At 43.2% G+C, this 27,896-nt stretch overlaps 1 protein-coding gene across 2 annotated transcripts in view; it reads right to left on the bottom strand.

Moving 5' to 3' along the window:
* Positions 1-1,037: 1,037 nt before the first annotated feature.
* The window catches only part of LOC147711182 (neutral ceramidase-like), a 379,859-nt gene continuing 353,000 nt past the window's right edge, over positions 1,038-27,896 (bottom strand). For both annotated transcript variants that reach the window (XM_086921969.1, XM_086921970.1), the window contains 3 exons: positions 15,839-15,954; positions 5,993-6,087; positions 1,038-1,092 (listed from right to left, as the gene is read on the bottom strand). In XM_086921969.1, coding sequence (XP_086778095.1) covers positions 1,044-1,092; positions 5,993-6,087; positions 15,839-15,954 — 260 coding nt within the window. In that variant the 3' untranslated portion in view covers positions 1,038-1,043. The remainder of the gene's footprint in view (positions 1,093-5,992; positions 6,088-15,838; positions 15,955-27,896) is intronic.

Here is a 27,896-nt window from a genome sequence, read left to right as displayed (position 1 = left end):
GGGGCGGAGAATAAGATATACCGCTTCTCGAGATACGCAGCGTTTATGAGGGCTTTTTCAAATCTCTTGGAATAAGTGGTCACAAGTGCTCATGTAATGCACTCTGAATCCTCCGGGTCTAGCCAGCGGTATATAAAACCGTAAAAAAAAAAAAAAGTCAAGGGTGACTCTAGACTGTTAGTATATACAAGAAATGGGAAGGGGGCCAGGATACAACACTGGCACACCCCTTCCGTGGAGGCAATGGGCCTGGTCTTCTCACCTCCTGGTCCAAAGCGCACATCCACAGTGTTGGATTCATGTAAATCTACAAAAGTCATAAATCTACAACGTGGAAGTAGGTGGATATCCACAGGTGAAAGTTTGTGACTTTTTGTCAAACAGGATTTATTTGTTTTACTTAACCTTACCATCTTTCCAATGCCATTAATCCATACCCTGACCTATATGCTTTATTAACTATGTCAAAGTGCATGTTGCCCAGTAGCTGGTGATTTTAGAACTATATCTGTGGTTATTGTCCTCATAGTTCTTTTACCCCTTATTCAAGAAGATGATGGGAACACCATTGCTGGCTTTTTAAAATATCATCAAGTAGGGCACACATCCTAGAGCAGCTCCTTCTACGTGTTGTGACTATAACTACACTCCCTCTACCTCTACCATTAATAATTTAGTAATCTACCCTAGTAGGGAAAGTGCATTGCTCCTTAAGTGTGTATGGTAAGGAGCATACCAGTATAGGATGGGATGGTAAGAACATAGTATAGCGTTCTGCTGGTTTTTGGCTTGGTTGGAGTTGTAGAAACACCAACTACATGAGTAAATCCATCCATACATACATTCTTTATTCACCACCACTTTGAAACAAAATACCTGTTTTGTATTTGTTTTACAAAATTAGATTTATCCTTCTTCCACATCTCCCTCAAACTGCTCACCTTGTAAATATCATGCTAATGGGATTCTTTATTGACTAACTGATTTTGGTTAAGACGTTTCTAATGTCAGAAACATAACATCAAGGATTAAATGGGTTCTGCTTACATTACCTGTTGAACAGCTTGCCTGAGCCTTCTTCCAGCCATAGTTCTGTTGGGCATAAAAATACAATATTGGGATACAAATTTGACAAAATAGATTAAGAAAAAAGCCACTGGCCAAAGGCACTTGTACTGGACAGTTTTATATCTACTTTTTGTGACAAAATGTCACGTTACTGAATATATCATGCATTTTCGTTCAGTCAGTCCTGTTCATAAACACAATTGTAAATGTAGAGTGCTACTCCTGTGGTACTTTTAAACATATATTTACATGCATTGTGGGTATAAAATTTAAATATACAGGGAATATTCATGTTCAATTAGAAAAAAAGAAAGGACTGGGTCTATGCGCTTTTACTAATGGAGATTTGGATATTTCAGGGCAAATTCACAAAAGCAAGTAAGAGTACGAAAAGCGTACTCATGTAGTGCTACTTCCCGTACTAATAAATGCTCTTGTAAAGCAGTACAATTAATTTTTTCTAGGATGCAGTGAGACTAACTACATTTTTGTCAGCTTATAACAAGATAGAATGTCATTTTGGGAGAGTGGTTGAGAATAGAGAAAAATGACTTCTGTAAATGGGGATTAATCACAAGTCAATAGAAGGGAATTAGTGATTGTACAAACAACATCAATATAGGCTAAGTTTAGTCCCTATCTAGCAAGAACCAGTACTGAATTGCCTAATCTGCTATGTCGTAAATCTACATCGAGGGCACCCAGTCCTTAATTTGAGCCAGTCCTTGCCAGTGAAGGCCACCGGCACACATTTCTGGGTCCAGCACTTATATTTCTTTGTTAGGCATTTAGCAAGAGAGAGAAATCAAAACGAAATGGAAAGACGGAGGAAGAGAAAGACAGAAAAACCCAACACAAAGGGAGAAATCAGCAACCTGCACCAGTGAGATAGAGGCAGGGAGTGCCTGGCACTGTGTTAAAGAGGCCTGAGGTGGATTTGAGTCTTCTCAGCATTGGTTTTCAGCGTGTCAATATTTAATTTCACCAGGCACGGGCTTCTGAGGAGAGCTTTTGGCACCGGCACACATTCTTTTGCAAATTAAGCACTGGGGGCACCACTATGCTAAGGAGAACTTCAGAGAAGGAAAAGACCTGTTAACATTTCACACACATAGAATGCCTGAGTAGTCTTGTGTTTATTGTATTTCAAAGAGTCAAGACATGCAAAATACGTGAATGACAGTATCATGAACAAGATGAAGTGGCACTGATGGCTGTCCAGCAGGTAGGGGAGCATTCTCTAGGAAGGAGCCAGCTTTCATAAAAGGAACCACAGAAAGTAAGAAGGGTTGAGATGGGAAACAGCCTTTACAAGGTGTCTCGAACCACACTGCACCTTTACAACAGGGTCCGAACCACAAATGCTTCTTTACAATGCATTTCTTTACCACGTAAGCCGTTACAACAACTTGCCTTAGGGAAAGCGTTGTTGGACTCATGTTGGACTTTAAGTCCAACACTTTCCCTACTTTTGCACAGACTGGAGTTTGAATAGTAAATTATACTATGCTAAAGTCCTGCGCTTTGCCTAAGGCAAGTCATTGTAAGTCACAGAATAAGCATGGGGCATGTGTCTGAGAGGTCAAGAGTGGTGGACATATTGGGGAATTTATTCAAACCACTACAATGACCCTTCTCCATCTTAGGTATTGTGCAGGTGAGACAGGGTGATCTCAGAAAGAAAGACTCAAAATCAAAATCAATGGAGCAAAGTATAAACTTAGCCGGTGAAGTCTTCCTCTAAGGAGGTGACCTACCTTCAAGACCTAGAGCATGATGGATCGAGAGGGACCACCTGCCTGTTTTCCTTCTTAATTTGAAAATAGCTGTAACCCTTGAAATTCCAAGTGATACATTAAATAAGGAGAGTTCTAGTTGCTTTTTGACAATTACAATTTTGAAATCTAAATAGATTAATTTCAGTACTGGGTCTAGCAGGTAGGACAAGAAAGCCAGGCACAACCAGTGTGCATTTGATCTGCCAGTGGAAGACCACAGATGAACAAATCTCTCTTTGGTTTCTTTAGTGCACTCATGAGAATCCAACCCATTTTTGCTTACCTTTAGCTTTTTTAAAGGGGCCTTCCAGTAAATGATGTCTCAAAACACAAGCTGGCCCAAGATGACTTCATCAAACAAAGAACCACCCTGTAATGCCTATTGTCTTTATTTGTGTTGGGATGGGAAAGTTCCTGCTAGATGTACAGACATATGCCCTAGCCCAAGGTGTAGACTGCACGTGACACTGATATCCTGACATTACACTGGTATATAATAGGTACCTTTCTTATACACAGGGTTTCATGGAGTAAAGAGGGGTTAACTCAAGCTCAGCTCCTGTTCTTTTGCTCAGTAAACAGTGATGAAGAAAGCGTGGGAGTCCTCTCCCTCGATTTCCCCATCATATGAGGTATCACACAGGGTTGTCCTCTGTCACCACTCTTCTTTATGTTTGTGAATGCGCTACTAGCACAACTCATCTGCATTGATACACAGGTCTGCAGGTGGAAATGGAGTGACAGCCAAAAAGATTGTATATCCTTACATGCAGACGATGTCCTGCTTTACATGCCAAACCCCGCAGTGACTGGCCCTTTTAGTCTCCTCCTCCTGCATTGCTTTGGGGAGCATCGGGTCTCAGGGTGTACCCCCCTTAATCATTACTGGTGACACTGGCCCCCTCTCCAGACTGCTTCGATTGGCAAGACACCATACCTTTCCATCGCCTTAGCTTAGCCTTAGCTTCAAATACTTGGCATCTGGGTTGCACTACACCCTGAACATACTTGGTTCCTTAACTTAGAACCCCTGGTACGAAAAGCTAAGGCTGACCCTGCTAAATGGCAGTCCCTCACATTTAACATAATAAGTTGCATAGCCCTATTTAAAATGATGATATCACCTTGCTTTCTTTATTCCTTTCAGAACTTGCCACTCCTCAAAGCATGGACATTGTTTCAGGCCCTGGATAGAGTAGCGGCCTCCTTCCTGTGGCATGTCTTCAGGGCCCTTATGGCAAATGCACACTGCCTAAGTGGCCCTTACAATGGTGGTCGGGGAATTGCCAATCTCTACCTCTTTTTAGCTTCACATCTCCTAGCCTTCCACAACTGGTTTAATGGGGGATGGTCGGACCCCACCCACCGCTTTGAGCTATTCCTTCTGGGATTCCCTCAGACTTTATCCATGCTCTATGGCTCCCCGATCCCTAACTCCAGCTTGTCAGTGACAAAAATAGCCCTTTAGTCTTGGAGAGTGACTTTGCAACACACTTGTTGGGATACCAAACTCAAGCAACAAACCTTTGGTAGGGTACTTGGTTGAGGGATGTGGCATTACTACAGGGATTTGGGTGCTAGGACCTTATTGGGATTTCACAACTAAGGGACATCTGGTCAGGGACACAAGTGATAATTTCAAGAACTCCAAGTCACCTACACGCTAGCCCATACACAGTTCTATAAGTACCTTCAATTGTGACAATCTCTTAAATCTCACGTCCCACACACTGACTCTCTTCCCGAGTTTAGGCCATTGAGGCCAAGCTTCTGATGGGTGATTTGGACAAACGAGGCATGTTTCAAACCTATATTACCTTGGTTGTTAATACCCCAGACACTCTAGACCATCTCAGAATCCGATGGGAGGGTTGATTAGGACCCCTCGAAGATGGTGTGGTTGATTCAAACATGTTACCTCTATACAGCCTATCTCTCCCCAGCTCGGCTCCACAAGCGGGGACTCCTCTCTGAGCCTGTCTGTCCCCCTGTGGTGGTGCTCCTGACATGGTTTGGTTGTGCCCTGTGAGTCAAAACTTCTGCGCTGTGGTAGTGACGGAACTAACTGAGTTGCTTGGATGAAAGGTCCCCCTCACCCCTTTGATGATATTGTTGGGGGTCCTTGAGGACTCTGGAGGCACAAGGGCTGACCAATTTTTCTTGGGAAGTGCTCTAATGGTTGCCACACATGGAATCGCCACACGCTGGAAGTCCCCTTTCTACTTCCACTCCTTCACACTAGCGCCGAGGGGTGGACTGGTGTGCCCAGCAAGAAAAATTGGTCTATGTGGCCAAGGGGTGTCCCCTTAAGCATGGTATAATGGTTTGGCCAATAAGCTGGTGGTTTTGACTGAAGCCAGGAGTGCTGATGTTGCTGGTGTTTTGTATCACCCTACTATATCAAATGAATGCCAGTGGCCTGAGCAATTGCATAGTAATTATCTCAAACGTGCTCATTGTGTGTCCTGCGGTCTTATTTTCATCTGCAAAAAATTCAATCAAATCGGTTTATAAACAAAAAAACACTACACCATCTTGCTGGTATCTGCCGATCCATACCCGCACTTGTCTACGCTTCTAAAGTTGCTGTTGTGTCTCCCCTGCGTAACTGGTGTAGTGAGTCTGCAAAAGTGTAGACAGCACCACCATTTATGAAGAGGATAAAGGAAAATCTTCTTGATGAAAAGGTTTCCATATGAAAAAACTGAAATCGAACAGTTAATCCCTTCACAACGCCTAAGGCCGTTGTCCTGTGTGGACAATCACCACACAAAGAAAACCCACTATCACCTTAATTGGACGAATTTAGAAAAAAAGTCACAAATATATGCAGGTTATACATGTACAACGACATTTCTGTAGATGCCCACCTATGGACGTAGCAAACATTCATGCAGACATAAGGGTCTGAGGAGCCCATTGCCCTCAGAGCTGTGTTTTCTGGGGGGTATGGAGCATTTCCTTGAATGAATTAGTTTTGTGTATAAGGTCACATCCATTCACACACACATTAAAATTAAACCTGTACACGAAGATGAAGTACTGGAAGTATGTGTCTAAAATAATACCTTTAACTTGAAACAAGAGAAATACACTTTATTACATAAGTCATTAAAAATTGAACAATGTAATAGAAAAGCACATACGTGAGTTCTCCAGGGGCAGCCAGGATTGCCAAGGATCCAAGGGTAATAATTTGAACATCAATTATTGTGGGGTGCCAAGGGTAGGGCTTCATCATCTAGGGAAAGTCCATAACAGAGTGTTACCATTCACTTCGATACTGCTAAGTGTTTCTGACAAAGACTTGGCAGCTGCGGGCACTACCAAGGCTCTGCAAACGCATTTTTGAGAGCAGATTATAGAAAAAATATGCCTATGGGGTGAGCAGAATAAATCTTGGCAAAGAATAATACCAGCAGGTGCAAAAGTAGATTCCTTTAATGATTATCCAAATTAACCTCAGCTGGAAATTGGACAGTTCGTTGATTAATGAGAAAGCACAATGGGATAGTATCTATATTTAATGTACGGTTTTGCAAGACAATCGAGATTCAGATTGGCTGCATGCATCATCAGAGCAGCCCCATCTCTGCACCTGCAGCATTTCTGTGAGCTACTACCTGCATTAACAATGTTTCAGTTATACAAAGTAAATCTGGACTCTTCAATAGCTGACCCTCCAGCTGAGTTACCTGCGCACAATTCTAATGAGTTATTTTTTTATAAATATAATACTAAACAACATAATATTGCGGCATGTAATTGCTTCATCATGTCATCTGGAGTGAAAAATGACACAGAAGCTCGTGGATTAGTAGTCTTGGATTATACGAAATTGTGGAACTAATCCTCATCACAGTGCTTTGAGATCGTTGGTAAGAACATTTCTAAGGAATACATCAACCTTCACAATGCTGATGATTATATTCGAATATGGAATATGGAAATCATTGTTTTTGTTTGAATCTGTTTTATTAGGTTTTCATAAACAGGACAGACATACATTTCTTTTGATACTGGCCATTTGGTGGCTACATTAATATTGAGTATGCATCGGATCAGAGTTAATCAGAATAGATCCAAATTACTGACAGCGGCGTACATATATTACTGCTGTGTGTACTTGTGTCCCAGATATTAATCAGTGGTGCTCATGGAAGCTCCGCAGCGTCTGAGTGTGTGATACATATCGGCTCAAACTCTCACTGTGTAGTGGTCTGTGAACTGGGGAGGCCGGAAATAATATAACAGAGAGAACTTAAAACATAAAAGGTGGTTTTGTGATAAAAATCAGAGCGTTCAGTGGTCCCCCCATCTAGTGTGTCATCTGGAATGTCGCACATGAAGGTGAGTCTGGTACGTGTCTGAGGAGCGGTATTGGGTGGCGCACATTCATGTCCACCTCCTATTATCTCGAATCTGCGCTGTTCGCAGCCACTGCCCCCCTCTTCTGATGTGGACTCCTATGCAGTGGCATTAGTCGGAGGTGGTGTCTCTGTGTTGGTGTTGTGTATGTTTTTCAACTCAGCTAACACCGTGTCCCAGCTTGCGGCAAGTGGGGTTTGCGGATACCCAGGGTGCCCTCTCGATGTAGTGTGATACTCCCAGCCTTGGCCAAGTCAGCATGGAGCATCTCCACGCTAATATGTGAGGGGGATCAGGAGTTTTCCATGTCCTGGTGATCAATCTCTTGGCTACCGCAAATCCCACATCTAGGAACCTAGAAGTCACCTTGTGTCTCCGGCTTCCTACGGTAAAGATGTGGTATGTAGCGTTTCCATTCAAATGGGAGGAAACATTCTGTCCATTGGGTAAGATTGTTTGCTACTTCCATCCAGTACCCGTGCATGTTGGGGCACCACATAACATGTGCAGAAGTTCTGCGTCAGTGAGACAGCAACTGGGACAAGTGGCATCTACACGGTCAAAGTATTGATTAATTTTTGCTGGTGTGAATTATGCTCTTTGAGTACTGTAATACTGTATTCGGTGTAGACGCACATTCCTGGGGATGCGCACAGGGGTCTCCAGTACTGAGGCCCATTCGGGGTCGATGAATAGATTGTGCAGGTCTCCCTGCCAATGTAGGTACAAAAGGGGGCGCTTTTGGCCGCCATAAGTGTGGCAGGGTATGCTCAGACGTGAGTCCCTTGCTCAGTTTGCCACTGGATTCAAGTAAGCCGGGCTGAAGACGGCTGGAATGCCAGAAACCGGTCCTCGGATGCTTGTTTCCGGTCCAGGGAAGACATGGCTTGGCAGTTCGGGCTGGACTGTTCCCATGAGGCACAGGGTCAGACTGATTTGCATATAGCCATGTCTGAACTGGGGTGGCAGAGTGGGCTAAAGAACGGTGATGGATTAAACCCAGATCTTTTGACTGGGTGTGAGTGTTTGATTGATTCAGATGCTCCGTCCATCACCACCCCCTTTTGTACCGCTTTTGGCCGCCATAAGTGTGGCAGGGTATGCTCAGACGTGAGTCCCTTGCTCACTTTGCCACTGGATTCAAGTAAGGCGGGCTGAAGACGTCTGGAATGCTAGAAACCGGTCCTCTGATGCTTGTTTCCGGTCCAGGGAAGACATGGCTTGGCAGTTCGGGCTGGACTGTTCCCATGAGGCACAGGGTCAGACTGATTTGCATATAGCCATGTCTGAACTGGGGTGGCAGAGTGGGCTAAAGAACGGTGATGGATTAAACCCAGATCTTTTGACTGAGTGTGAGTGTTTGATTGATTCAGCTGCTCGGTCCATCACCACCCCCTGTTGTACCGCTTTTGGCCGCCATAAGTGTGGCAGGGTATGCTCACACGTGAGTCCCTTGCTCACTTTGCCACTGGAGTCAAGTAAGCCGGGCTGAAGACGGCTGGAATGCCAGAAACCGGTCCTCGGATGCTTGTTTCCAGTCCAGGGAAGACATGGCTTGGCAGTTCGGGCTGGACTGTTCCCATGAGGCACAGGGTCAGACTGATTTGCATATAGCCATGTCTGAACTGGGGTGGCAGAGTGGGCTAAAGAACGGTGATGGATTAAACCCAGATCTTTTGACTGGGTGTGAGTGTTTGATTGATTCAGATGCTCCGTCCATCACCACCCCTTTTTGTACCGCTCCCTCCAAGTGTAGCCAGAGTGGTGTCAATGTAACCGCAGTGTGTTGTTTCAGTGATGCATTGCACCATCGGGTTAAATGTCCGCTTCGTCCCATTATGTATAAGTACTGAATGGTAAGATGGGTTGTGGGCTCATTGGTTAAATTTCCCCATTTGGAAGCAAGGGCAGCCAGTAGCGAGCAATGTAGTAAGAAATTACCTGGATATAACCTATCTTCTTCCACTAGTGTGTCATTTGGGATAAGGACACCCTCCCGATATAGGTCTCACATGCCCTCTAGGCATTCCCGCTAGCGGTAAAGTGGTGTGTATGGCATCACATGTCAAGTAATATATAAACTCCTGCAGTAACACCTATACGCCATGCCAAGCAGGAATGATTCTGTGGTTTTGCTTTCGCACAAGGGGCAAATAGTCTGGGCAGGACAGTTAAAGAGCAGGGTGGTCGTGTAGTCGCTGTGCCGCAAAGCTGGTGATCAGCCAGCCATCTTGCCACCCATTGCAGCTGTGCAGATAAATAATACTGTTCCAGCTTTGGTGCCACAAGCCACTGGTCCTTGGGAAAGTAGAGCTTCTTTATCGACACTCGGTGTCAAGAGCTGCCCCATATAAAGTCTTTAACCGACTTCTAGAGTGTAAGAAAAAAGGAAGGAGGGATGTATAGTGATAGGTCTGTGAAGTAGTATAGAAACTGTGGCAGGATCACCATTTTGGTGAGGGCCACTCGGCCTGTCACCAACAGTGGAATTGTTCCCGCTCTACTCAGGTTACCATCCTCGCAGGTTTGTCTGTTGCCTGTATATTCTTATACCTAGGTAGTGGAAGAGATCGACTTGCCACTTCACGCACACCCCAAAAAGGACATATGCCGGGTCTTGGCACCTCTCATGGAGGGATATAAACTTGATGTGGCAGTGTTGACATTCAGCCCTGATAAGGAGGTGCAGTCTCCTTCAATAAGTGCTAGTCTCGGAGGAATTGAGTGAATGTCTCTGATGTATACCAGGAGATCATCTGCGTACAGTGATATAATGTGTGTGCCATCCCCTAGTGGGATGACCCTGCCCGTCCAGTGCGGACAGCCTCTGCTAGTGGTTCTATGGCTAGGGAGAAGAGGAGAGGGGACCAGGGGCATCTTTGTCGAGTCCCTCTTCTCACCGAGATTCAGTCAGATAAATATGGGCCTACCCTTACCCACACCGTTGGCTCAGTGTACAACAGTCGTACCATGCATATGAATACGTTGCCAAGGCCATAACGCGCTAGTGCAGCAAATATCAGGGAGTCAAAGGCTTTCTCGAGGTCTAGTATTAGACAGCCGGAGTGCGGCTAGCGGGGCACAGAGTATGTTGCGACTCTAAAAAAGCACCTCATATTTAGGGAGGTACTTCGTGAAGGCACAAACCTATTTTGATCAGTGGGGAGCAGGGTCGAGACACAGGCGCTAGTCGGTCGGCCAGCATCTTTGCCAATAACTTAAAGTCTACATTAATGAGGGCCAGCAGTCTGTAGGAACCCAGGTCTGTGGGATCCTTATCAGGTTTAATTAATGACACATGGCTTGCCTCACGCATGGACAGCGGGAGTTTCTGCTCGGTTAAATCCTTGGTATAAAGTGTATGCAGGCGTGGAATCAATAATATGGCATACGCCTTATAGTACTCAGCCGGGAATCTGTCTGGCCCAGGAGTTTTCCCTGTTGCCAGTGCCGCTATCGCATCACGAATTGCGTTGGGGAAGATTGATGTGTTTAATGTCTCTCTTTGCTCTGAGGTGACCTTGGTAAATGCACTGAGTCTAGGAAGGCGTTTAGCCAATGTTCGTCGCATTGCCCTGAAGACTTGTATAGTATTGCGAAGTGATGTGTCATAGCTGCGTATATTTCATGATGTGGGTATAGCAAATGCCCGCCTCATGTCGCAGAGCGCATATGGGCTGACAAGATTGTTCCGGGCGCAGGAGCAATGCAAGCATATGGACTGCTCTGTCTGCCATAGTGTGTGTGAGTGCGTAGTGTGCCGTGTAATTATGACATCTAAGTCACTCTAGTAGCTCCATATGTTCAGCACGCAGCTCTTCTAAGCCCTGCTGCCATGTTATTTTCATAGTTCAGCAGTTGACGCTCTACTTTTCTAAGCGCTTCGCTTATCTGCTTGCATATGATCCAGGTGAGCCCTAAGCAATGCCCCCTTAAAGGCATCCCATTCTAAAAGTGTATCATCCGTGGAACCTTTGTTTACCTCGAAATAGTCCAAGATCGCTGTCCCCAGTGAATAACGATATGCTTGGTCTTCCAGTGCTGCTGGTTGAAGGTGCCAGGTTGGGGCAGGTGGAGGGCCTGTTTCCCATTTAAGTTGTAACAATTGGGGGTTATGATCGGAATGTCTGCATCCCAGGCATTCAGTCCGCTTGATAAGCTGTAAGAGGGCGTGTGACCCTAATATACGATCAAACGTGACATGCAATCTGTGCACTGGGGAATAGAAGGAGTAAATGCATGTGTTTGGATTGAGAGTGCGGCAAATGTCAGTCAAAGACCAGTGGGCCAGCCACTTGGTGAGTGACTGTGCATTCTACGCAGCTGTGGTTCATGTCAGGGGTAGTAACAACCTATCCAACTCCACATCTAATACAAGTTGAAATCGCCCCCTATCAACCAGGGGGTTCCACTCCATCGGACTAAGACCTCGGTTAATTGAGGAGTGTCACCAAAATCTGGAGAATTGAGAAAGCTCTGATGAACAAATTGTAAATGAAAAACAAGTCGGCCCAAATCTCAAAGTGTGTACCCCAACCATTAGATTTGGATGTGCTGTGGTTAAACCTGTGAAATTGAAAGATTATATTTGAAACTAATTGAGATGCTGTGTAGAAACTGTTCGATTTTTAGATGTTATATTACTATGCATATGGGTTATGTGTTATCAGTTGCGTTTATGGTGCATGTTACTTAATTGAATTATTTTGTTCCTATAGTATCAATTTAGTATAGGATTTTTGTGTTGGTTATCTAAAGGGGTGAGGTGTGCTGTGATGTTCTTACCATAATGTCATTATTGTTCCTCTATGGACACAGTAGTTTAGTATTTGGAGAAGGGATTCTAGAATGCAGGGAGAGCTGGTGGAGGACATAGGAATACACTTTCTCTAAATCCACTTTTGTGAGGATATTCTCTACACAACTTTTAAAATCTCAGACAAATCACAATAAAATTAGAAAGCAATTTGCACCTGTTATGTATTGCCTATCTGTACATCAGGCCTAAAAATATTTAACCCCTTCACTGCGGCGGCTATTCCGCCGCAGTGCTAAGGGGGGAGGGCAGCCGAGCGGCGGGCGTATGCTGGTGACGGAACCGCTCCGTCACCAGCGTCGGTTGCGCTGTGCTTAAGACGGAGCGGTTCCGTCATGGCCCCACCCGCTCAATAGAACGCGCCGCGCAGGCGCGAAATCAGCGCCGCGCAGGCGCGGCGGCCTGGCCATGACGGAACCGCTCCGTCATCAGCACAGCGTGACCGCGGCTGATGACGGAGCGGTTCCGTCATCAGCAGGGGAGGGGTTAAATCATTACCACTTTCATTGAAAGTTGAGTGGTTTTGAATGGTTTATTGTACTGAAAGAGTGTGTTATTGTAATGCTATACTATACAAGATTTAACATCCAGTGCTATGAGCATCACAGAGCATGCCAAAAAGCCTCCCAGGATAACCCCACCATGCAATTAAAATGTGGTGTAAATCAGATAGGTGTACATTACTAAAAATGTTGTATTTCTAGCAAGTCGATATCTACCCAGAGCATGTGTAGCTAGTATTTGATGTAAGCCTCATTACAGCCTCAACGCACATATCACTACGCTTTCTTCCCATAACAATTGCCTGCAATGACCAAAGAGTTCTAAGAAAGAACTACAACATTACCCAGCTCACTGTATATGCATATAGTGGGAAACATGCTGCTGGAGAAGACAGGTTTAGAATCATCCATTTTGACCTACACAAGACTGAATACATTATTGCCTCAGCACTCATTTACTTCAGTCTGCTCCACAGGAAATTCTTTTGCTTCTGCAGTTCTAATTCCAACAACATGGTGCAAAGAAATACTTCACTTAGTATCAATACAAAAGTTAAGCACTTGGTTATTCATTAGAACATGAGTGGTGAGAAACAGTAAAACCATTCCGATGCTCCCCTTGCCATAGGAGAAGCCTCCCATGGTGAGGGGAGCATTCCTTTCTTCTTTTAAAAAAGAAGATCCTATTTCAGTTTGTCTTTTTTTAAGTAAAAAAGAATAGTATTTGCTGCCGGGCTGCATCCTCCCAATGCAGCCATGCAGCAAACAGTATAGTGCATTGACAGGAACCGCCCCATCGGTGGTTCCTACCGATGCCTTTATAAATGCCAGCCTATTTGGCGGACATTCATAAATTAGGTGGGTGGCCTCTCAACCATGGGGAAGGAGTAATTTACTCTGTCCCCACGGCAGAATAGTGGCTTGTCACCCAAATATAAATCAGGGCCTTCGTTTCTTGTAAGAGCTTCTAGGGACACAGACCAACAGGGATCATTTTGCTGGGCGGCTAAGTTCTCTGGTCAGCCACTCTTGGGGTTTAGTTTTCTTCAGGGCTCAACTTGTGAAAAAATAAGTGCCAGACTGCTGCAGCTTGCACTGCCCATTTCCCCTGCCAGAGCTACCAGTGGCAACACCAACACATTACTAATCATCACAACCTCAAAAATGTGACAAATCCAGAACCACAAAGGTATAAAGTAGGCCAGAGTGGCAGGTGTTAGTCATTTTTATTTTTTAAACAGCTGTTGTGCTTACTTCTACATTCAACTGACAGCGCCACCGTGGGGCAGAATGTCTGTCGTTAGTGCCAATGTTGACAATTAAGTGCTGGTGCCCACCACAGGAAACCACCCGCTCAAATTAAGCACTGGTTTATATCCCTCTGGATGGTGGTACCAGTTTTGCATTTTCATGTTGACAGAAGGCCTCTACTCGCTGCTTTTGGCTCTGCAAGCATCAGAGTCGGCACAAGCAAACATCGCAGCTGGTTTACTTTCCCACCGACAACCCAAATCGGACACCTGGAAACACTGCACAGTAAAAATACTATTGGGAAGTCCTGACAAAATTATTCTAGGCAAGTGTTTGACTATTAATGTCTGCAAACACAAACTGGCAAACATTCTCCAACTTACCACCAACCAGGTCCTCTTGATATCAGGATGGATGTTCAATATATGGTCAAAAGAGTCTCACTATTAGTTAAATCTAACTTCCACCTACAGACAGTTCGAAATGTTTAAATCTGTATAAACCATTTTTCAACTGCAACCACATCCTTTTTTTCACTCCAACACATAACATTTAGTTAACAATGAATTAAACAATGTTGATACACACATCCAAAATTGTCCAATATATCTTCAAAATTAATTAATCCAGCTCTTTAAAAATAATCAAGAATAAATAACTAGGTCTTTCATTGCCAATTTCCAACAATGCTCTTTGATCCATTGGAACATATTAGAAACAGGTTTATTTTCTTCAGCTCCATGGTGAACAAGGAAAACACATCTCAAAATCTGTCCCTGTGAAATCATGTTGCTCTCTCTTCTCTCAACACCCAAGATCTAGATTGCAATATACTGACTGAAACTGTAAAACTGTGCTCCACCGGACGAAGAATGAAATCTCAAAGACAATTGGTTTTCATATTTTTCCCATAATTTTACAAAATTATGAATGGTGCGACCGCTGAACTATGTAGTAGGGTTCCTGACACATTGGAGTCAACTCCTTTTTATCATTTAGAACATTTAGTCACACGCTACCTTATATCACTTTTTAGGGCATTTTTAGTTCCTCTTATCAGCATGTCTAACACATATAAAACATGTTACCTTAAGAAAATGATTTTTCTTTTAAATTAAATGGTGTTTACCTAGGCACATATTGTGGTCACATTTACTTTCAGATAGTGTTAACATTTTGTGTCTATGGTAGATGGTCAACACTGATGAGACTTTTGATAATGACGATAATGACATAGTGTGGTCAAGCTAGCACCGTAAGAACATACCTACATGTCACTTGTGAAGGGTGGCCATTAGCTTTAAACCATTTCAGATAACCTGAAAGTTTGGACTGCCACCACATTTTATATATGTTAAGTTCCTCAACTGGTATTTGAATGATCTTATTTAACATGAATGGTTTAGGTCATAATTTTATCAATGAGGCCAACATATCAATAGGGTCTGGCTTCCACCAATGGTATGTGTGTGGCAATTAATTAATCACCATATCTTCCGATTGGTTTATGATAGGCTTTACATTCTATTCATGTTATATCATCTAATTTCAGATATCTATGTTCCAATTGGCTTCACTCCAGTAACCTGTTAATTTCCTCGATTTGCCTTTGTTTGCATCAACAACTCCCCCTTCATCTTTGATATTGTCTATGTGTTCTTTGTTGATTGATAGACAGGAACAAGTGATGCTCATATTCATTGTAGCTTTTGCATAACAGCTCTTTGTGTTAGGCTTTGATTACATATTAATTTTAGGGAAACTTCCAAATAACATTCCAGTTACCAAGCTGGCCTCATTTACATAGCAATGGCAATACATGAAACAGAAATGTTACCTTTATGATTCCTAGATTTGGAAGATGTTTTTAAATATGGTGCAAAGTAATGTCAGAATACACAAGGTAAATTGACAAAAAAAATGCTTCTGAATGGTATGGCACTGTGCATATCCTTCTGTCAATGACTGTTTTGATTTTTTTGTACTTATAAATCACAAAATGTCATCAACCCTTACACTAAAATTATGTGTATATAAAGACGGAAGGTGCATACTTCACCAGTACTGAAAAGAATTGGCTTAGGTTTGTGGCAATCTATAGTTTCATTGGATGGGGCTCCAAGGAACTGGGCGATGATATCATCCCAAAAGGGATCACCTTCAATAGCTCCTGTTGGTAGAAAATATGTCAGTTTTAATTGCCTAGGTAATAGAACATATAATTCATTGTTTTATCATCCACATAACAAACAATATTGGCTACAAAATACATTTAGAATGAAAACATTTTGTTATGTTAGCTTGTGGAGAGGAATTCAACAATGAAACAATACAAAACAATGATGCCAAGACTGTGCATGAGTGATTCATTTAAACAAGTATTCAAGATGTGCTATAATTTTGAAGGAAGAAACCATGAGATACAACAATATGCAAGCATCTCTAAAAGGACAGTGTTATTTTTGAATGTCAGTTAAGTGGTGTAAATGAAAATAAATAATTGTTTTATATGTACCTGTTCGGGTGACTGCATAATGTCCTTCTATTTGACTAGTGGAGTGAGACTATTAACTAGAATCAATTATATGATGGTCATGGATTGGCTATCCAGGTACAGTTAAATTCCAAGACATAACCTGAATTCTTTTAGATTTGATAAGAGCCAAAATTATAACGGCAAGTCCCAAAGAGAATGTGAAAGATGATGAATGTAGAGAGAGATCCCCAACTAAGGTGCTGAGTCCAAGGTTGTACATGGAATCAAACATTCAGACTAACTTTAACCTCTTGTAATACAAGATCTCCATGTATCTCCACACCAAGTTCTTTCGAAGAGAATGACCTCCAACACCAGAGTCTGAAATTGTTCATTAGTTTTCACAATTTGTATGAAATTCAGAGCAGAAATTGTTACTAGCCATGTGGATGCTAATCTGGTACTGTTAGCCAATGGTACAAGTGAAATTAAGGACATATAACTACTTAAACTTCCAAGTCTTCCACAAAGTGGAAATGTTCATCTTGGAGGGGCTAAAAGTACATGCCTCACTTCAAAGTTGGGAATACTGAACAAACTACATTTACAGTTTATTTAGAGCTTAAAAATCGCTATTTGCAATACAGGTGTTCCTATGTAATGAAGATTATTCCAATTCATACTGTTGGATACAGTCTCTGTAATGTGAAATATGTTGTGCCTCTTCGTCCTCCAGGTGGTAACTTTGCAAGGAAGTACTCTGCAGGTTCATATGTTCCTAGTCCAATGGAGTGTAGAAGATATTTTGATTAACAAATAATGTTTGCTTAGTGTCATGGGTGTTTTTCATTAAGTTTGACAACACTGCATTTTTACAATGATGTTTTCTTGCTTTTGACCAAACTGAACCCAAGCAAGGTTCCGCCTCCATCTAGAATTTCAAACGTGACCATGTTTTGCCTCTCTCACTGACTTTGCATGCAGCAAAATGTGCATTAATGCTTTGTGATGTCATGCTGTTTTTGGTGAGCCTCAGTGGAAGCGATCTTAAAAAATGCAGCAGATCAACACCTTTCCCTGCCTGCAAATTAATGGGTCCATTCATTTTATGAGTTTGTAATTGCTATGCCTAAGTCTCATGCTGTATCTTTTAATCTTTTAATCTTGTAAGTTAATCATTTACATGTTTTGAGAAAGTTACCACAGACTTTTTCTAATACATTTTTTTAAAAGGTTATTTTGGCCTTCATTTTCCCTATACAGTAGGCCACCGGCACCTGCATTCTACCTAAGGATGGGTCAGAGATTCATCCACATTCCCTTGTTTTGTTTTCTTGTTACCCCTTTCTTCTGGTGTTTTGATGAAGCTAGTCCTGTCTAACTGCTAAGAGGACTAGAAAGCAATGGGAATTGCAGCGTTTGAGCTTCTATGTTCCATCTTCAAATCATCACTCTAAAGATTTAAGTCTACACTCCTGCATAGGAGTTTCTCTTCATACATCATCAGCGGTGCCTCTAAGTCAATAGTGGCTAGCTGTGGAACAAAACTACCAGCCTCATTTACAAGCCCATTGTGCCGCAGGTGCATTACTTTTTTAGACGCACCGACGGTGAAGTATGATTGCCCATATGTAAAGAGGCCATGTAACGTCACTCTGCTTGACTTTTCATGGCCTTGTAAATATGGGCTCCTTTCACGCATTACTCTGTGGGGACCCTTTAGACCCCACCACCACATCTAGGGGTCAGGGTATTCCTACCCTGCCCCTTTCTTTATTTTAAACTTTTTTTGTGGAACTCGGCTCAAGCTGAGTCTCAAGATGGTTGCCAATAAGTCTGATTGAAGTGTTGGCAGCCAATCAGATTACTGCATGGGGACTGTCAGATCCATGGAGGATCCGTGTCCCTAGATCTACAAATTTGGATTTTGGTTAATAATTCAAAAACTACTGGACAGATTTACATCAGATCACAAAATCCGTGATCTGCTGTATAAAATCTACCTTTCTGCTATTTTGTGTAATTATGTCCAGCAGATTGGGCTGTAGTCGTATCAGAATTAAAATGGGGAAAGCACGTTTTGAGACTCCTCTTTTTCTCTGCCCCCACTTCAAGGGCCACCCTGAAACTTGCCGGACACAAGCTGAAGTAGGAGTCAATATTTTTGGAAACGTTTGTGAAGAATTGTCAACTGGCACCAAGGAGATAGGCACCTGAAAATGTTTTTTTAATAGACATAAGGTACTAACTATACCTATCTACAGGGATGTTATAGTTAGAAAATAGAATTTAGGAAAGCCTTAGAAATTCACGGAAAAATTGAAAGGTTAGATAAACGCTATAGTTAGGCTCAGATTTTACACACACAAAACCATAGAAATTCAGTAGTCATAGTTACTTGAGCTAACTATAACGTATGGTTCTTCAATACACTCCATTTGACGTCACATATTACATCACTCATGACCTCCAAACGCGCATGCCGGAAAAAGAAGATATGGCTCCACAAACGCACTCCGGACAACCACGTAGCCTACAAGGACGCCACCCGCAGACATCACCACCTCATCAGATTAGCCAAGAGATCCTCCTTCAAAGACCCCCTGGACAACAACGCACACGACAGCAAAGAGCTCTTCAGCATCGTAAAGGAACTCTCCAACCCCAGCGCCAACGCCAACGACATACCGCCCTCACAAGAACTATGTGACTCACTAACCATCTTCTTCCACCGCAAGATCGCTGACATCCATGACAGCTTCAACACCATGACCATCCCGACTACGCCAGATCCCACCTCCCCTGTGAACACCACCAGTGCCAACCGCCTGACCTCCTGGTCCAACGTCAACGACGAGACACGCAAGGTCATGAACTCCCTCCACTCAGGATCTCCGTCAGACCCGTGCCCACACCACGTATTTAACAAAGCAGACGCTGCCATCGCACCCCAACTACGGAAGGTCATCAACATCTCCTTCGAAACAGCGACATTCCTGGAAAGCTGGAAACACGCAGAAATGACCGCCCTCCTCAAGAAGCACAAGACGGACCGCAAGGACCTCAAGAACTTCCGGACCATGTCCCTGCTCCCGTTCCCGGCGAAGGTCATTGAGAAAATCGTCAACATGCAAGTGACCCGCCACCTGGAAGACAATAACATCTTAGACCCGTCCCAGTCCGGATTCAGACGCAACCACAGCACCGAGACAGCCTTCATCGCCGCCACAGATGACATCAGGCGCCAACTAGACAACCGCATAACATCAGTCCTCATCCTCCTGGACCTGTCAGCCGCCTTCGACATGGTCTGCCATCGCACTCTAAAGACACACCTCCTAGAAGCCGGAATCCAAGATAAGGCCCTTGACTGGACCATGTCCTTCCTCTCCTGCAGAACCCAGAGCGTCCGCCTCCCGGCCTTTCGATCCGAGGCCACCAACATCATCTGTGGCATCCCCGAGGACTCATCCCTCAGCCCGACGCTGTTCAACGTCTACATGGCACCCCTCGCACAAGTGGCCCGCCAGCACGACCTCAACATTATCTCCTGCACCGACGACACCCAGCTCATCCTCTCCCTCACCAAGCCCCGCACACCGCCAAAACAAACCTCCATGAGGGAACGAAGGCCGTCGCCGACTGGATGAGGAACAGCCGTCTGAAGCTGAACTCGGACAAGACGAAGGTACTCATGCTCGGACCCACCCCCTCAGCCTGGGACGACTCCTGGTGGCCGACCACACTAGGAACAGCACCGACACCCACCGACCATGCATGTAACCTGGGATTCATCCTTAACTCCTCCCTCTCCATGTCTAAATGGGTCGGTGCCGTCTCCTCCTCCTGCTACAACACCCTCTGCATGCTCCGTAGGATCTACAAGTGGATCCCGACCAAAACAAGAAGAACGGTGACACAGGCCCTCGTCAGCAGCAGACTGGACTACGGCATCGCACTCTACGCATGAATCCCAGCCAAACACCTACAACGACTGCAACGCATCCAAAACGCCTCCACCCGACTGATCATCAACGTCCCCCGCCGCAGCCACATCACCCCCCACCTGAGAGACCTACACTGGCTCCCCATCGACAAGAGGATCACCTACAAGCTCCTCACCCACGCAGAAAAAGCACTCCACAACACCGGACCAGCCTACCTTAACAGCAGACTCAGCTTCTACACCCCCACCCGCCAGCTCCGCTCCGCCAGCCCCGCCCTCACCGCTGTCCCCCGCATCCAACAAACAACCTACGGTGGCAGATCCTTCTCCTACCTTGCCGAAAAGACCTGAAACACCCTCCCTACCCACCTACAGCAGACCCAGGACCTGCTCGCCTTCAGAAGACTCCTCAAGACCTGGCTCTTCGAACAGTAGCGGCACCCCCTCCCCTCAGCGCCTTGAGACCCTCATGGGTAAGTAGCGTGCTTTACAAGTACTCTGATTGATTGATTGATTGATGACATGGTCAGAGACTTCACTCATGACATCACTGATGGCATCGCCCAGCAAAGCAAACTTAACTTTACTTCTTAAAATATAATTTACATTTTTTCAAACTAACAAGAAGATACAGCTGAGAGCCGTACAGCACAGAGCCCTCTTATCACCTATGAGACAGTTCTAAGTGGAAGTCCTGTCTCTTCTGAACCACTACTCTGAACACTAAGGACAGCACCGAGACTGCCCTCATCGCAGCCACTGACGACATCAGATCCCTGCTCGACAACGGGGAAACAGCGGCCCTCATCCTCCTGGACCTCTCTGCAGCGTTCGACACTGTCTGCCACCGCACCCTAGTACAGCGCCTCAGCAACATCGGAATCCGAGAGAAGGCACTGGAGTGGATCATCTCGTTCCTCGCCGGAAGAACCCAGAGAGTCCGCCTCCCTGTTCAGATCTGAGGCCACGAAGGCATCTGCGGTGTACCACAAGGGTCATCACTCAGCCCAACCCTCTTCAACGTCTTAATGAGCCCTCTCGCAGCGATCGCACACAAACACAACCTCAACATCATCTCCTACGCCGACGACACCCAGCTGATCCTCTCCCTTACCAACGACCCCACCACCGTCAGAACCAGCCTACACGAAGGGATAAAAGGCGTCGCCGAATGGATGAAGAACAGCCGCCTGAAACTGAACTCAGACAAGACGGAAGTCCTCATCCTGGGATCATCGCCCTCCGCCTGGGACGACTCCAGGTGGCCCCCTGCCCTGGGCACCACCCCCAAACCAACGGACCATGCACGCAACCTGGGCTTCATCCTGGACTCCTCCCTCTCGATGACCAGACAAGTCAACGGCGTCTCGTCATCATGCTTCAACACCCTGCACATGCTCCGTAACATCTTCCGATGGATCCCCACCGAAACCAGGAAGACGGTCACCCAGGCACTCCTCACCAGCCGACTGGACTACGGAAACACCCTCTATGCCGGAACCACAGCCAAACTTCAGAAAAGACTCCAGCGCATCCAGAACGCCTCTGCACGACTCATCCTAGACATCCCCTGACACAGCCACATCTCCGGCCATCTGAGAGACCTGCACTGGCTCCCCGTCAGCAAGAGGATCACGTTCAGGCTCCTCACCCACGCACACAAGGCACTCCATGACCTGGGCCCCAAGTACCTCAACAACCGCCTGACCTTCTACGCTCCCACCCGTCAGCTACGATCAACCAGCCTCGCCCTCGCCGCCGTACCACGCATCCGCAAAGCCACCGCCGGGGGAAGATCCTTCTCCTACCTGGCAGCCAAGACATGAAACTCCCTCCTGATCCACCTCCGGCTGACCCAGGATCATCTCTCCTTCAGGAAGCTCCTCAAGACCTGGCTCTTCGAGCAGTAGCGGACCCCTCCCCCCAAGCGCCTTGAGACCCTCCCGGGTGAGTAGCGCGCTATACAAATGCCCCTGATTGATTGATTAAGGACCAAAGCCCATGCCCAATAGTATCAATGAAAGAGTATCCCTGGTTGGCACTGGAAACTCCAAAATGGAAGTAAAATAAAATAGCAATGAAAAATAAATGAATGGCAAAAGCCTATCATTTATTATTCACTGCCCCTTGAAGGACTGCCCAATAATGCCCTGCAAGACCTCTTGAAACTTTCTTTCTCAGAACTTGGCGAAGTCCCAAGAAAGAGCAGGGGCACCACCAAACATTTTCTCAATTTTGCCAGGGCTGAGGAGACAGCAGCAGCATTCAAGCAAAATTTTAAAAAAAATAGTGACCATTCTGGGTAATTGTATCCATCAACCCAGGAGCACCTACAAAATTTTTCAAAAACACTTCTAGCTGGAGCTCTACGCTCTTCAGCTGAAGTGCAAGGCCTTCTTGTGGTTGTACTGATGATTGGGTTTTGTGAGCTGAAAAAAAAGAAAAACTCAGACATGTTGATTTTACTTTAAAAAAAACATATCTCTCACTCTTTCTTATAAAAATTATCAGCCCACAAACTACAAAAATAAAATCTATTTTAAAAGCAAGACTCACAGGCGTGTTTACTTTTTTAAATTTAAAAGTTATTAAACATTTCAATGATAATCACTATTTTTAAACATTGGAATGTGTGTATTATTTACATATACATTTGATTGAAAATATTAGGGATTTTTGGAAAAAGATAAAAGATTTGCTTTATACATATTGATATGCTCACTCCTTGCACAGCATGGGTTTGCGTGCTGCAAGGGGTTGGATGCAGGGCCTGGCCCACAGAATTAGAGCGCCTTTCTTTGATATAGCTACGTCATAGCCTGCCATGAAACGGGAGCTACTCTTCTTCTTGACTGCTTTGCATCAATGTTTCTTCAGGGTCTTTTCTTGCTCACTACTGAAACCATTTGGTGCACATTTGATGTACTTTCAGATGGTCGGTACAAGGCCCAAAAAAAAACACACTTGAAGGAAGTGTTTATCGACTTGGAAATGTTTGTTTTTCTATTAATCTCCCCATTATTGCTCGACACATGACAACTGTAGCTTCATTGAGTCTGCGTTTGTGACAATTAACAAATATATATGTTCTGATGTGTTTGTCTCTTATTTTTTTAGGAGCCTTCACCAAAGTTTCTGATTTCGTGTGGTCTTCACCAAAGTTTATTACTTAGTGTGAATATGACACATGAGAAAGCTTGCAGGTATTTTCTGAGGGGTTTCACAATATCTTACTTCTTTCCTTCAGAAGAAAATTCAAACAGGAGACAATAGAGAGCTATAGGTAACTGGTGAGCTAAGATCTTTTTGCGAGATCCAGCATGGTCACTCCTGTTATTGAAAGCATGACTCGTGTTATCCCACATCATTGACAGAATATCATGATCATGAATATCATGAGAAAAATATTTAATAATTGTAAGGATGTTTAAACATATATATATATATATATATATATATATATATATATATATATATATATATATATATATATATATATATATTAAACATCAGATTTGCCCAAATTGAAGAAGTCACACAAGATGAGTATCACCATTTAATCCAAGGGTACAGGCCATCACATACTCCCAGCAGAAATACGAAGCCAAACGCGTTTCGAGCGGAACAACTGCCCTTGATCACTGGCAAAATGGAGAAAGCAGTAAGTGAACCACCTGCATACGTTATAGTGTCCCGCCCCAGTGGGCGTGTACGCTGTTGCATGTTAGTTATTGCAGTCCACTCTACATTCAAACCCCTGTGGGTCCCGCTTTATCCAATGTAATGTTCAATCTTACCCCAGTGGGCATGTCAGGAGTAATCAGGCAGACCCCATTGGCACCCTTGGATCGGACTCATCCTTCTTGCAGTGTCTCTTTGTTTCCGTCACTGCGGACCCGCTCAGTACGCGGTGGGGCTTCTTCGCAGCTCGGCAGGCCGCTACACAGTAAACATCAGATTTGCCCATATATATATATATATATATATATATATATATATATATATATATATATATATATATATATATATATATATATATATATATATATATATATATATATATATACTAAATATTCTAAAACATCAACAAGAAACAAACAATGTAAAAAATATTTTAATTTGAAATACTAGCAGTAAAATAAATCCAAAATGAACAAACATATATACTACCAACAAAAATATTTAACCTAAAAAATGAGAATAATAATATAAAATTTTATTTTAATTTGTGTACTGTACACTAAAATTAGAAACAAAAACTATTTATGAAACACATATTAAAATAGTTTGCTATCTCTGCAAATTTTAAATAATAATATAAATAAAATAAAGTGAAACACTATATATATTTATATATATATACAACATTTATTAACAAAAGAAATACAGTAAAAAATACATTTAAACAACAATATAATACATATTAAAAATCCACTGTAAGCACAGTAGGGAAAAAGTTTTACTTCAGATGGTTTACATTTACTATTCCTATTCCAGTCTAAGCAACAGTAGGGAAAGAGTTGGACGTACAAGGGGTTACATTTACTATTCCCACTTCAGTATAACAACAGTCTTGAAAGCATTGGACTTTGGAGGGGTTACATTTACTATTCCCACTTCAGTATAACAACAGTCTTGAAAGCATTGGACTTTGGAGGGGTTACATTTAATATTCCCACTCCGACTTGAGCAACATTAGCAAGACATTGGATCTTCAGAGGGTTTGGATTTGCTATTCACAATCCAGTGTAAGCAAGATTAGGAAAAGCGTGGGACTTTAGCGAAGTCATTTCATGATCAAAATGTCAATATCACTTACAAATCAAAGAATTAACCCCTTCCATGCTGGTGACGAACCCCAGCCGTCACGCTCTGCGGCGCTCGTGTGCTGATGACGGCTGGGGTTCGTCACGGCCCGCCCTGTTCTTTTGTTTACCGCACAGCGGCGGAAACGGCCCAGCATGGAAGGGGTTAATAACTCAAAAACTGCATAATAATTAACAAAAAAATACAATAGTAAAATTAAGCATGATCAATTATTAATTAGTCACTTACAAAAAACATTCTTTACAATAATATCATAACTTTAATATCTTCCCACCGTATATCGGGGAGGCACTGTATTTGTGTGGCAGGAAATGGGCCAAACTATGTGGTAGGGTTGAACAAATTATGTGGCAAGTAAAGCCAAATTATGCAGCAGATTTGTTGATTGTAATACTTCATTCTTTTGTACCTTTACAGTTGTTAACACTGTCTGGGCAATGGGTGAACTGCATTAGTACCAGTTTAATACCCAAATATAGCAAAAAGTTACAGAAAGGTGACCAGTCAAACTTTGCAAATGCCCTTCCACAGCACTGCAACATGTGCAGCTGCATTTGCTACTAACTTATGAACTGTTTGAGCTGTTATCAAAATAGTTTTTTTGTTAAAATCTGCAGATTATGCAGTCGATTATGCATTATGTGGCAAATGCAGCAAATCAATAATTATGCAAAAATCACTCTGGCCGCACAATCGCATAATTCTAGTGGCTCTGCCTATACCACTTAAAACAATATGATAAATATATTTAAGTACATATAAACAAAGAGACTTCAAAGTCATAAAAAAATAAAAAATAGGTAATGCCAATAATTAATATTCACTTATATCTATCAACATTAAATAATATTATTTTAAATAATTCTAATATAATTAACTTCCCACCCTATTCCCCTACAAACCCACCACCCCAGTACTAAAATATAATATGCTATTATTAATATTTAATTTCAAATATACATTAAAATTAGATAACATCTATTCTATAACAATTACAAGTTTTAAGCAATAAAATAGTCATTTAGAATAATGAAAATACCAATACATTTAAATTAATTATAATGTATTACCTTCCACCATATTCCCCACCAAACACAACTCGATACTAAAATATAACATACTATTAATAGTAATAACATCAAAATATACATTAAAAATAACACAAGAAACTAAAAAATATAATGTAACATTCATATAATTAACATAATAAATGAAATAATGAAATAAGCATAACAAAATTAATTTACAAATAATTATAATTTAATTACCTTCCCATACTATTCCCCTACAAATCCATCAACCTACTGCTAAACTTTAAATTGCTAATTACATTTATAAATAAATCACTAAGGGCCAGATGTAGGTGGCCATTTACCGGCCGTTACCGACCGGTAAATGGGTTTTTGGGATGTAGGGGTCCAATTTTACAGAATCTGTAAATTTACCGATACGGTGAAATACTGAATCAGTATTTTTACTGATTCTGTAACTTCTAGATGTAGGTGGGACTCTTCTGAGTCCTAAAGGCCTTTCAGAATTGGTATTTTACCACCCAATCCAATTGGGTAGTAAAATACCGAAGCCAGGTGTGCATGCACATGTGTGCATGCACACCTATGCCATGTGACAGACAGACATGCCCTTAGGGCATGTCTGTGTGCCACATGGCACACATGCCTGTATTTGGGGTGCTAGAGGGTGTCAAAGTGACACCCCCTGCACCCTTGCTGGAATCGGTATTTACCAAATCGGTAAATACTGATTGGGTAATGCCCATTGATTCCTATGGGCTTCAATGACCATAGGAATCAATGGGCATTACCCAATCGGTATTTACAGAATCGGTAAATACCGAATCTCAACGATTCGGTATTTACCGATTCTGTAATACCTACATCCCCCCCTCTATTTTACCACTTCTTAAATACCGAATCAGTAAAATTCGGTATTTAAGAAGTGGTAAAATAAAATTACCTACATCTAGGCCTAATGAAGTGTAGGCCTCCGTGAAAAGAAACCCACTTTGAGCATGAGGTTTCCCATTTTTTATTACCAATGTTTAGAGCCTTAGATTTCCATTTTATTGGTTTAAAAATGGATGTTCAGAGTTCTTCATCCAAACCACTTGGCTCAGGAGGTGGATTCATTAACTCACACTTTCAAATACCAATAATTATGATAACTTTCTTAACAATAATATTAATAAAAGGCATATTGTGCTCTATACTACAATTTTGATACCAGTTTATAAGCTCTGTAAATAAGAGGTGTTACTGTGACTCAATATAGTGGTACTTAATGTTTTGACCTCAAAAGAATAGAAAGCTTGATTGGTTGTGCTTGAATTCAAACTTGTAACCTGCAGGTCACAGAGGTGATAAAAGTGATTCCATAGCTCACTGTGACATTTTGCCATGTTTAGACTTTGTAATTCCTTACATTCGGGTCTTTCTGGGTATTGGGGTAAAGGCACCCACTTGTTACAGTGAGAGCTGCAGGGAGAACCCCAAGCCCAACACAGCCCTGCCAGATCCCCTGCTATCACCCATCCGAGGTACAGCAGGAGCTGGCATTGCCCGACCCAGCTGGAGAACCATTTCTTCCTGCTCCCGCCAGGTGGGTGCAATTCTCTGTTTCTCTGCCTGCGAGAGTGCAGGCAGGGAGAAACCTTTGTCCTCCCACCTGGCAGGAGCAGCTTTATGCTCCCACAGGGGGGGGGAGCACAAGAGACTTCCCTGTCCACATCTCCCAGGCAAGGAAAGGATGGTGTCCCAGAGGATGGGGCCATAGGACACAAAGATGGAGCCAATCCTGGGAATGGGGTCCCTTTGGTCATAGCATGGCTTAGGGATGTATGCCTCAC

The sequence above is a fragment of the Lissotriton vulgaris genome, chromosome 5, assembly GCF_964263255.1.
Source record: "Lissotriton vulgaris chromosome 5, aLisVul1.2, whole genome shotgun sequence".
Classification (NCBI taxonomy): Eukaryota; Metazoa; Chordata; class Amphibia; order Caudata; family Salamandridae; genus Lissotriton; species Lissotriton vulgaris.
The sequence above is the reverse complement of the archived record's forward strand: the minus strand, read 5'-3'. Positions and strand labels throughout refer to the sequence as shown.